The sequence below is a fragment of the Hakea prostrata genome, chromosome 5 (assembly GCF_041222555.1).
Source record: "Hakea prostrata isolate BN-2017 chromosome 5, UWA_Hpros_2, whole genome shotgun sequence".
Classification (NCBI taxonomy): domain Eukaryota; kingdom Viridiplantae; phylum Streptophyta; class Magnoliopsida; order Proteales; family Proteaceae; genus Hakea; species Hakea prostrata.
Window position 1 is genome coordinate 17,610,630 of NC_142604.1, and position 12,786 is coordinate 17,623,415.

The following is a 12,786-nucleotide window of genomic DNA, read 5'->3' on the forward strand; positions in this document are numbered from 1 at the left end:
ACAAAAGATTTTCCCTCAACTTGCTGGTATATGAATATGGTCCAACAAAAGTGGGAAATGGTAGAGAGGATTCATTTTGGTTTGATGCGTGGGTCTCTTCGACCCATGATCATAAAGTTGGTGATTTCAATTCTCATTTTTAACGAAGGAATTCCATTAAGCCTACTTGTCATTTGTGTGCTGTCCAGGATGAGTCAATATGGCAGTTGTTTGTTGATTGTTGCTGGACATGCAAGATGGATTTGGACAGCAAGCCACCAGGACGGAGAAACTTAAGGGTGACATGTTTGACTATAGTAGTAAATTGTCATTTTCAATCCATTTGCAACCATCACTATGATTAAGCATCACAAACATATAAGTGTTAGATTAAAATTCAACTCAAAGGGAAGAAGAAAAAAAAAGTAAAATTTGTAAATTACACAAAAAAGCAATATATTCATGAACACATCACACGTGCATTATTACTAGTAATAATAATAAAATAAAGTAAAGAAGCACATAAACATGGACGTCTTTAGGGGGGCCAGTATGCCACCTTTTTAGCATTGCTAGGATTCGTATTGTCTATAACGTAAATACCATCAAGTCTCACAGAAGCTTTACAGTCGTACAATCATCTCTTACTTGGACGTAAACATCGGCATGAGTAGCTATGTAATCACCATCCTTGTTATACCAAAAATCACAAAAGAAGAGAGTGTTAGTGAAAATACTACCACAGAACGTCCATGGATAAATTCGTCCGTACTCAAGTGTATGGAGTCCCAGATCATTATCATTGGATGCACACTGAAAATACAGTAACTTTCCTTTAGCCATCTCGTTCCTCACTGTTACATGAATTCTCGGCGTAAAAAAGCAACCAGAAACCGAAAGCACCCAATGCTCCATCACCAAACCAATAATGATCAGAATGTAAATCACGCTCTTAAAACGCAGCTCATTCCGTTGCTTGGTGCGCAAATGCAATAGTTTCTTTGGCTTCTTCTCCTTCTCGTTGAATCTGCATTTCATACATTTGCTTTTGCTTTTATTTTTCAAATTTAATTATTTCTTTAAAAGAATCTTATAAATTAGAAAACTATCAACCTTTATATCTTATTTTTATTTTTAAATGATCTTCTAAATATATTTTATTTCAAAGTTTTTATACATTCCTTTTAACGATAAATAATATTTCACTTTTTTTTTTAGGAAGTGCTATTTCAGTTGCTAATTATTATTTTTTTCCCTCTTGGTGTCTCTCTCTTTAAAGAATCTTTATATATTTTTATTATTTTGATAAATAAAATTTCTCTCTTTTTCTTTTTATGGTACATAAAAACTCTCAATGTATTCTTGTATCCTTTATCTTTTTATTTCATTATTTAAATTTATATTATAAAACTAAATCAGGAAAGAGAATATCTACATATATTTGAAATTTTAAAAAGATTAAAATCAAAATTTACACCCTAATAAAGAAACATAATTTTTTTCTCAAAATTTAACAACTATGAATAGAAATTTTGGTTATCTTTAAAAAAAAATTTCCTAAATTTATACCACCTTATGATTTAAATTTCTTTTTTAATTTTTATTGTAAAAAATGTAATCCTTTCTTGAATTTATCGAAATTTTTTATTATGAAAAGAGGATAAAAATTAGGGATAATTACTATTGCCCCCTTATACTTTAGTTTTATTACTAATCAAACCCCATTCTTTGTGAAATTACTATTGCCCCCCCCTCACTTCTAAAGGTGTTAAGTGGCTGTTAACATCAAATATGAAATGTCTATTTTGCCATTAAAATTAAGAAGTAAAAAATATGGCATTACCCTCATTTATAGAAACTATATTGCATGTCAATTATATCCTTAAAATCTTATATTTTAGAGTTAGTTTTGGATTTGGTGGGACCACATATGATTGTTAAAACTTTCACATTCCACTTAAATTTTTCATAATCACTATGATGGAAGTTTTACAAACAAATTAGCATATAAGATCTAATTGATAAAAAATTTGGTAACATACATAATGGTTAGCATATATTAGGTGATTTTTCAATTTTCAACTTTGAATTAAATTTGATATTTCTTAATATTTTAGTTTCTATTGAATTATATCTTTCCTTTATTTGGTGATTTATTTTTAGAGAAAAAAAATCACATCTTTCTTTTATTTGGTGGTTTCTTTTTAAAAAAGAAAAGTGAAATTAAAGTTAATTTTTTCCTATTAAGGGTAGTATTATAACTTCTTTTTTTTTCCAGTGAAGAATATTATAACTTGAAAAAAGAGCAAATAAGTAAAAAGATAATTGCAAGGTTATTTTTGGGATTTTGAAAAAATATATAGATGCCACATCATTAGTAAATTGACGAAGCTTAACGGTAGGGGGCATTAGTAATTGTTGACAAAGTTAAAGGTTGAAATAGTAATTTAAAAAAGTACAGGGGATAAAGTAGTAATAAAATCAAAGTACAAGGGGGCAACAATAATTATCCCTAAAAATTATTACTCGAACTTTGAATAACTTTTTTTTAAAATGTAATTAATTACTTTTATTTCTTATTAGCTTAACTTTTTTTTAAGAAAAAAATTTCTTCAAAATTTTATACCATTTCCACGATTGTAGCTTTTTTTTTTTTTTTTTTTAAAACTAAATTATAATCATATTTACGTTTCCCAATTAAAAAAAATCCTCATTGGTATTTTTAGCTCATTTCTCTTTTATAAAAAAGTCTTTCCTAAATTTTATCTAACTCTTGTGAATTTATTTTTTTTTTTATGCCGTCAAAATCTAATTTATATTAAAAAAAATATTAAGATAACTTTGATTAACTTTATCTAAAAATGTATTTTAATTTCTACAAAAAAAATATTTAAGTACTTTTATTTTATTTTTATTATTTGTTTTTTTTTTAACTTTTTTTATGAATATTTTTGACATTTTGGTTGTGGGGGTGCCCCCCGGGACCGGGGGGGGCCGGTTTCGCTCTACAAGGCACGAACCGCGCTACCACTTGGACCAATGTGTACTCTTAAAAAATAAAAACAAAAAGAAATCTTCTCTAAAATTTGAACCCACCCTCCATGATTTCCATTTCTATTTTTTCAATTAGAATTTAATTGTCTGCCTAAAACTTTGCTTAAATTTACAAAAAAAACCTTCCTTTCCTTTTATTATATTATTACTATTTTTTAAAACAATAATGGAATATTTGTTTTCTAATCTTGTCTTACTTTATTTATTCTCAGAACTTTTATATTTTTCTTTTTCTTTAACATGCAAAAATCAAATCAAATTAGTAAATAAAATCTTTCTCCTTAAATTCACAAAATTTATGAATCAGAATCACAACTTAGAAAAGAAAGTAGAAGAGATGAAATATTGTAGGTTTCATAGTTTACTAACGCAGGACTAATTCTATTTTTTGTATTTATTAAGTTTAAATAATAATAATAATATGAGTATTAATAATTTATTAAAAAACTTTCTTCCCCTCTAAAAACTGGTTTCTTTGTTTGGAGGCCGTTTCAAGTAAAAATGAAAATATTCTTAAATTCTTTTCTTTCTATCCTCCTCCTCTTAATTAGATTCTCTAGATCTTTGGAATACATCGTTCGTTCCTATATTAGTAGTAGAAACCTCTCTTTCAACGAATATCTCTAGCAACCCGACAGCCAAAATCTAGGTATCATCTCATTCTCCATTTGCCAAACTCAAATCTGCACCCTTTTCTCTCAATCTTGTCTTTTAGCTTTTCTCATCACTCTGTGCAGACATAGGCAAGTAGTGGTTTGGTTGGTTCAGAAGAAGGAAAAACAAGTCAGGACCCCTCGGATACCTAATCATGATATCCAATAATTTGGGGCATTGTACTTGTAATTTGTTAGTTGCAATTTAGACTCAAAAAGTGTCTTTGTTTAGCATCTCATACCTTCTGAGACTTTGAAATCTTGCTAATAAGATACCAAAATCTCCATATAGTTGCTGACCAGTCTCTTCTACTTAGAGGGATACGTATCTAGATTCAAGTTTCCCATTCCCTTGAAGTTTTTCTCCCATGTTCTCTTCTTAATTTGTGCACTTCAATCTATTTTCCGTAAATTCCTAACACTTTTTTTTGGTAATGAAAATTCTAAAACACTTGATGCATTAAATATATATATAATTTTTTTTTTTCTTTTGCAAACTCAGCATAATAATAGATTTGGTATATATAAAATCCAATAATGGAGGCATCCTCATTATCAGAGTCATCAAATGGTGTTTGGATCCATGCGAATCACTTGTCCAATTCACCTTCAAAGTCTCTCTCTCCTTTGTAGAAGGATTTTACAGAGGTGATCACATTTTTATTAAATTATTTTTGGGGCCCAATTGGAATGGTTTTGAACTTTCAAATGATTCTTTTTTGGATTAAATCTTATTCATTAATTCAATTGGTTCAATTCATATTATTGTTCTCTCCTATAAAGAAATCAAAAATTGAATGTTGTTACATCAAGTTTTCTTCCCTTTATTTCTCCTCTCTTTTTTTAAATGTGACAGCCTACAGGTCACCGGTCATAAATAAAACACATATACTTTAGGTGGTTAAGAAATTCAAATGGTATAAGTTAGTTTGAATTTCTTGACAAAATAGGACTTTCTTTATCGCCTTTTGCACTTTTGACAAGAAATTCAAATTTATATCTTTGATTTCAAAATTTCAAATTGTCAGAATTATCCTTATCAGTGGTTCCTTTAGGTTGGAGGAAAATATAAAACAATTACATTAAAATTGAAAGTAGGCACATAAAAGTGCTATTTTTTAATTTTTAAAGTACTTTGAATATGAAGGGTGATAGCTTCCTAAAAACAATAATTCCAAAGAGCTTAGAGTCAAATTTTCCTTCCACACCTTCTCACCCTCTGCCTCCTCTCTCTTTCCATCCCCTGACCCTCTGTCTTAGTGATTGGTTTAATAACTATTAATTAAAAAAAGGGGAACATACAAACAGAACTATCTTGAAAGGTGAGATTATGCATGCAGACAGAACAAAACAATTTCTTTTCAACTAGAGTTTTCTACCATGCTAGGGTTTCCCCCATTATATGATAACTAAGGGGATGTGGCTCAAGATGTACCAACCCAAGCCAGAGTTGGGCCTCCCTCATTTTTCTTTGCACCAAACCTAGGGTTTAGAGAATAACATTTTGATTTTGTGATTAACTAATACAGATCCAAAATAACATGTAATAACATTAAGGGTTCAGAGAATGAGTTCTTCACAAAACAAGAGCATCTTGACCAGTGAGTCTCTGTACGTTGTGGTTAAACAATTGTTGCTACGATGCCAAAAGTTGCATTCCTACAAGTTGAGTTTCTTTCTCCAAACCTAATGCTGAGTATTGGCCTCTTGTGTTCCATTGCATCATTAGAAGATGAAGTAAATACCTAAAACACAATGATGAATTAAAATGCTAAGAATCAAAGAAGGATACTGCTGAGTAATAATATGGTTTCGGCACCTTACCTGCATCAGGTTCAACATTAGCTATTCTTAGCTTGCTTCAATGGCCACAAGTTCTCCAATTAGATGGAAGGCGCGAGGTTGCAGCAAAAATACTTTGGGGACTGACATCAAGAGGAAGCATTTGATACTCGATCTCAAGCTCTTTGAGAATCTTCACAATCTCCTCCACCAAGCATTCCCTCCTTGCAAATCTTGCGTCCATGTCTTGGAAGTTTGCGCGGTGTGTGAACCGGACAGATAGCTTGAGCCAGTTCAAGTCTTCCACGTCCCTTAATACAACCACTGCACTAGGAGACCAATGGTTCTCCTTAGTCTCAATATACCTGAAAGAATGCAGACGAAAACATGAGGTATATTAGATCAATATTTACCTCAAAATAAAAAATAGTCTAGAAGCACACAGGTCACCATAAAGACTATGTCTGAGTCAATAGCCATAGGTGATGGCATGGAAAGACTACCAAAGGAGACCATATCTTTTCGGGATCAAAATCCTTCCTCAATTTGGGTTAGACATTGAAAATCAATAAGGCATTAATTAGATCATATCTGTAATCATATCTTTGATTATATATTGTGTTTCATGCCTGTGGTTCAGCATCCAATTGGAAAACTTAAAAGGGTTGATGATATATTGAGCATATATAGAAAGGTAAATAATGACAACCACACAAAGACTTGTGATCATATATTTGAAGCACACATAGACAATCAATCTGAAGTGGAGAAATGCAAAGACAAGAAGCACATACAAAGGGAGAAAGAGAGAAAACAGTTTCTGTACATACCTGAGTATTATTTGTTTCATTGTAGCAACCTTCTCAAGTGGAGTCGAGACATCGATGCAGAAATCAATGACATCTCCCCTATCAGGACTGCGGTAATGGTTGCTAATACGCAGAGAACCAAGAACACTGTTCGGGTATGTAATCTTTAGGTTGTCATGCCTAAGAAATACTGTGGATAAGGCATTTATCTCCTCTACTACCAGCTGCAAGCCACAAAGAAGTTAGGGTCCTAATATCTCTACAAAGATCCGTACACATGTATACACAAACATAGGTAAGTTTGTTAAGCTACCTCAACTTCCTCTATTTCGCAACGATCTCCCACATCAAATGGGTGTATTGCAACTAAGAAAACCATGGCTTCAAAGGCAATCTTGCATGTGTTCCCAACGATGAATATCATAATTACAAGTTGCGAGAAAATGACGAGAAAGAGATGAAACAGGGCAATACGCAATATTAGAAGCGAGACAACAAGAATAATGGATCCTGCTATGACACTTAATGATAAATGAATCTTTTTTACTATATTTTTTGTATCATCCAGCGTCAAAGCAAGGACTCTCCTCTCTCTGAATGCATTAACCTGAAATTCCAAAGGATGTAACACATTACCAAGCTTATCATGAACAAAGCAACCAAGTAGGAAATGAATCCTCCACACGCAAACACAAACTTGAGATGTATGAAATTTATGAAATGTGTGTTCATCCACTTGCATCAGCATACACAACAGGGGATACGGAAGTTTTGGAACTCCCTACAGGACAAAGCTCTAATGAGCTAGTGGAGCCAAGACAGCGACAAGGGAACAAAGTGGCTAAATATCTAACTCTTGAGTTGAGATGGTAACAATTCTAGATGAGTGGATAGATCTAAAATGCATTGCTTCACCTCTGGAGAGAAAGAAAGGCTTCTTGTACATGTCCAAAGAAAAAGTTGGAATCTGCAGGCTATGTTCAAGGACTGGGACAATTCGGTCGGGCAATAGTCATGAATGACTACTCCTCTAATATTAACCCCTTGAACCTTGGAGCAAGGTGATATGATTACTGGCATATGAGGACGACATGGAATTCAGACATTCTTCACAAAGGGAAAGTTTAGTAGGGAAGAGAATACCAATAACATCCAAAGTGGAGAATTAAGGATTTACAAGATGCACAACTTCTTCAACATACAGTTTACATGTACTGGAAGTTTTGAAGTCTGAATCTTGATGGATGCAGAATTATGATAATTTAACTGACAAGGAAGCTATTAGAAAGCTTAAACTGCATACTGAAAAGCCTTTCAGTCTGCACAGGTTAGGGATGTACTTGGTATTAAGAGTTTCTGCTTCTCAGATGTGGAACAGCTTCAAAGAAGGTCAAGGGGAGAAAGGGAAAGCTTAGATTGGAATTTAGAATGTTTAGTACCAATTGGAGGAAGGGAACATACAATTATAATGCTGGTTCGTCCATTGAATCTGGAGCACAACAATTGGATGATTCATTAAAATTAAATCACATATGATCCTTGAACATGTTCATCAAATTAATAAAGAGGATGTTTGTATGAGGGACTATTGGGCTTCATGCCATCAAGGAATCAACTGGTCTCACCAATCCCATCTGAGTTATGTCATATAGTACATTGAGAGGTCACAAAGCAGAAAACAAGACAACAATGGCTTAAACAAAATAAATTTTAAATTTCTAAGTTTTAACATTTGCCCTATAACAAGTTGATGTAAAAGGCTTAAACATAGATTCTTAAATTAAAATGAAAGGCTTAAATCCTTAACCTAATTGGTAATTCACACTGACTAGGAAACTGAAGTAACTTAAAATCGAAGTCCTAATCCAGCCCCACTAAAAAGCTGTTAAAAGGAAGCAACTTAAAAAAGGAAATTTCTCTAAGCCAAAAAGGGAATATCTTAACACAATTTACATTGAACCACCAGTTCAAACCAATGCAACCGATTGAATTTAGAATACCAAATGAAAACTCCTAATTTCGTACTTGAGTGTAGTGTAGAACACCAAATAAAAGTACCTAGTTTCATACTTAAACTATAGTTTAGGCCCCAAAAAATGGCCTAATAACTAGAAAACCCATGGGATAAAAGGCCTAACATGTATATAACCCAGCCCTACACTTGAACCAAATAAGACAACCTGACCAAAGAAGAAGAAGCTTACTACAGATAACTATACATAGAAGATTACCCTACAACCTGTAAAGGTGATGCAGACCCAAAGACCTACATCTGCAAGTCCAAGAAGCTGCCGATACTCGGTCAATGTCTCAATTAATTCGGTCGAATCATGTTTTAACCTAATTCAATTGGTTTGAATAAGGCCTGTTTAAGTCGTCATGACAACAGTAATTTATCTAAAATTTTAAGCAATCCTTTTTAACACCTCCACACACAGGAGACCAATGAGCTGTTTCAAAGTGTTAGTCCAGGTACCTAGGAGTTGTTCTAAATTAAGTTGTCAGTCAAGTTAGTTAGGCAGATTCTGATTCTGTTCTAAGTTTGTAGGACTAATCCCTAAACTGTTATGAGTCAGTTACTCTTGTGTGATTTGTCTTGTAATGTGGAGAAGAGCTGCTGGTGATTGAAGTCCAGTTCCTCTGGTTGTTCAAAGTTCAGGAGGAAGCCTTTGGTGCTAGGTGTTGGGGACCCTAGTTCCTCTCTCCGACTATGAAATCAATTCTCATCAAGGACTGGCATTACAAATTAAACTGCTCCCTGAGATGCCTGCTGCCTTGGTAGGGCGACCCTGATCCCCATCCCTCTTCCTTTCCCCTTTAGTTTCATTTTGACTGAAGCCCTTTAGCCCATCCAAAAAGCCCTAATGCTAAGCTGCTCTATCTTTCATTCCACCATCATAAATACCGCCGTCTGCTGTCCATAATTTCATTACAGATTTACAGTAACCCCCCCCCCCCCAGGTTCAAATCAATGAAGAATACCTTCATTTTTAGTCCATAATTTCATCACAGTACCCCTGTCCTTCAATCCCAACATCAGATCATTCTACACATTAAACCCTAAAACCTCTCAACTCTAGTTTCATACTAACTGTAACTTTCTGCAAATCCAGATCACCCACTTCCCACCATCAGAATAAGTTGAAACTTGAACAAAACCTTTCTTTCCATCCTCCTCACACTTGATCCTAACTACAGCCCTAAACCCTAAGCCATTACATAGTTCTATTGAACTCATGAATTTACTTTTTCACCCAAAAACCGGAATATATACTCCCCACCATTGTTTTAGCCTTAAATTGGACTTAAAACTCCCCTCAACAGGCCAAGCACTTAAACAAAGTTGCCTTCATTCTCACCTTCAAAACCCTAAATTACTCTAATTCCTCAAATCGAGTTAGTTCTTATCTAAGTTTCCTGATAGCATTGGTTCTTTACTGACCCAAATTAGTCAACAGCCCCATCAACAGGAAGAAGGAAAATGCCTATGTTTTCTAGCATGCATTATTTTGGGCATATCGGCGAAGAGAAGGTGCGACTCCCTGAACTATGTGTAGGCCGGAAGGAAAGTAGACAGATTACTAACAAAATGAAGGTTAACATTTCCCACCAGATATACTGCAAATTTATAGAGGATGTTGATGCCGTGAATGATGAATTGCTCCAACGGCTCAACTAACAAAAAAATGCACAACATGGATTTGATTTGGTGCCAACTGCAGCATTACCAAATCCAGATGCAAGTTGTGGAGTATAAAATCTGGTATGCATCATTATACACTCTCGCACACACACAAAACTGCTGAACTTGAGAGTAAAGAGTACACAGCAACATACTTGAGATAGTCTAGTTTCATTTTCTATTTGTTGAGTATTTTGACCAGACGACATAAAAAGAAAAAAGCACTAGAGAATTTGGACATGTTGCTGGCATGAAAGATGATTTACTTACCAACCAGTTCTTGAGAACAGACTCGCTAATTCTCTTGTTACCTTTGGCTCCTTCAAGTAGGCTCATCAATTTAACAGCTTCATCTTCCCTCATGAAACGCAGAAGATCCTCTAGAAGGATGTACCTATAACAATAAAAAACATTAAGCTATGGCTTGGCAAGTCCAATAGCCATTAGTCATGAATATATCATATAATTTGCACTATTATCCAACAGAGAAGAACTAGATGCATCCATCATTGGTCTCACCAGATTAGATACTTGATATCAAAAGAACTATCAAGTCTACTGGAACTTTTTAAACCTTTCATGAATACTAATTGTAGTCCAAAAGAATAAGTTTGATTGTTCATTTAACAGCATTGACAATATCCATATAGAATATGTGTTTTAGAGCCCATGCAATTTAGGTGTGAACAAAGTGAACCAACTTCATGGGTTGCACAAACCTCTACTAGAGGTAATTTTGTATAAAATAGGATTACTAAACAAGTTTGTATAAACAATCCAAAGCCTTGATACTCATATAACCTTACCAAAATGGGAGTAGAGTATTTTGAATAAAAGAACCTGCAAAATAGCAACCCAATAATCCTATTGAAGAAGCACATATGATTTCTACAAGTATTAGGTCCTCATTCCCCTAGAGATCATATAGCCATACAATTATATGAGTATCAAGTGTTTTACCTAAGCTTGCAATTGGTTTTCCTACAGATATAATCAAAACCAACACCCTGCCCCCATCCTTTTGTTTTCCAGGTGGGACAAGGGGAGAAGAGAGGGAGGGAGTCACAGAAAAGGAAGCAAACTCGAAAGGAAAACATTTGTAAAACAGAGATCATAAAACAGAGATCAGATTTATAGAAGTTTGATATCATCAGCCATGTTATGTCTCCTTTTGGCAACATGTGTGGTAAGAAATTTTGTAACTTAATCTTTAATAATTGAATCAGAGCAAATGCTTCTTTATTGCATCCCAAAAGAGTGTTATTTTCTTAATTTTCCCTGCAAATCACAGCAGATATGGCTAATGCATTGGTAAAAGATACGTCAGAGGATAGCTAATCACTTTCTGATGCAAGAATGGGGATTCAAACCGTAATAAATAAAACAGAGCTTGTTGCACCTAGAGCAAGAATGGGAATTCAACAGAAGAGATCATTATGTAAAACTAGTTCTACTTGTAAAAGTTCATGTAGAGAAAAACATATGCAGTTCAGAAAAAACAACATGGAATGAAAGACTTACCTAGACCTTGGCCTAGCTACATTTTGGAAGATCTTATTTGCAACACTATTTGCTTCTTCTTCTGTTGTTATATAGGTTTTTGACTCCTCAGTCGTCGTGGTGATGGTTCCCCGTCGGATGATGTTGATCAACCTCTTCATGGTTGAGGCTGAGACATTGTCTTTCTTCAAATGATGGAGTTGATCAAGTGTGGTTCCATGTCTTTGATCAACTTCTATCGAGGGAGTTCCTGATAATGCTTCAACCACATACTGATTGAAGAGTGATCCCTGAATCCTTTCAAGATAAAAATTAAGATGGAAGCATGAAGACAGGAACTTAACAACAATACTCTTGCCCAGCCATATGGCTGAACCAGCCACCGGACAAATCAGGATTCTAGTGACATAACCTAAGATATTTTGCCTGTGTCTCAACCTCTCATCCAGTGCCATGGAAAGCCAAACTACAAGAATCAAAACTGTCCACATAAATTTCTGGAGGGAAGTCTTCACCCCATTCAGATAGTAGAAAATGAAATGGTGCCGAGTTAAAAGAATAACCAACCACATCATCCAGCCGGACACCATCCTACCAAATACTATCACCATAAATAATACCTCCCACTTCCAGAGATCCAAATCCAAAATAATCTTACTTCTTAACCAATCTATCATAATGGTTGTTGCAACGAGACTACCCATCATGAAAATCTTAAATATCCAACCAACACTAACCTTGGTTTTTCTCCATTTGCAAAGTTTAGAGGATTTTGTCTCATCCTCCACGTCCACATACACATCCACAGGGTCCATGAGTCTGGACTTTCTTTTAGTCGATGAAATTGGCCGGAATCTCATAACTGTTGCTTCACTCCATTCCTCTTCAATCACCCTTTCCGAACGGTTGCCCTCACTTTCACTTAGTGAAGCAGAAACCTCTTCAATTTCCAGTGTAGTGTCGTTGACCTTCTCACCACCACCACCACCAGCACTAGATTCCCCAGATGTCTCAATAGAAGCTTCCAGTGAACTCACCTTCTCACCACCACCAGCACTACATACCTCTTCATGACTCTCCCCAGATCTCTCAGCTTCACTGTCGTTCACCTTCTCACCACCAGAAGCCACAGTTGTACTCTCACTCTCTACAGCTCCTATGTTTACAATGAAATGAGGAGGACTGGATTCGGTAATTATGGGTTCCATTTCGCTCAGTTTTTCCAAGCTAAAGCTAGCTTCAACGAAAAGAGAAAACTATGCCTTCAGTCGTCTCTCTGCAAGCAGCAATCAATGAAAAAAAAGCTCTAATGCCGGTTCCCACGATC

General features: G+C 34.8%; 1 protein-coding gene across 1 annotated transcript; it reads right to left on the reverse strand.

The window, feature by feature from the left end:
- Positions 1-4,947: 4,947 nt before the first annotated feature.
- On the reverse strand, positions 4,948-12,366 carry LOC149015543 (mechanosensitive ion channel protein 5-like). The gene is made up of 6 exons (XM_089156927.1): positions 11,481-12,366; positions 10,230-10,353; positions 6,591-6,884; positions 6,299-6,501; positions 5,511-5,833; positions 4,948-5,431 (listed from the first exon to the last, which is right to left on the reverse strand). Exons 1-5 carry the CDS (start codon positions 12,317-12,319, stop codon positions 5,548-5,550), a joined length of 1,746 nt encoding a protein of 581 aa, XP_089013053.1. The 5' UTR covers positions 12,320-12,366; the 3' UTR covers positions 4,948-5,431; positions 5,511-5,547.
- Positions 12,367-12,786: the final 420 nt, after the last annotated feature.

What these genes read in the sequence shown, in the direction of transcription:
- LOC149015543 (XM_089156927.1), bottom strand. Translation starts at nt 12,319, where the DNA reads ATGAGATTCCGGCCAATTTCATCGACTAAAAGAAAGTCCAGACTCATG. An exon ending in GCGAAATAGAGGAAGTTGAG is followed by an intron (nt 6,502 to 6,590) that starts GTAGCTTAACAA and finishes TGTGGCTTGCAG; the next exon opens with CTGGTAGTAGAGGAGATAAA. An exon ending in ATGAAACAAATAATACTCAG is followed by an intron (nt 5,834 to 6,298) that starts GTATGTACAGAA and finishes GCATTCTTTCAG; the next exon opens with GTATATTGAGACTAAGGAGA.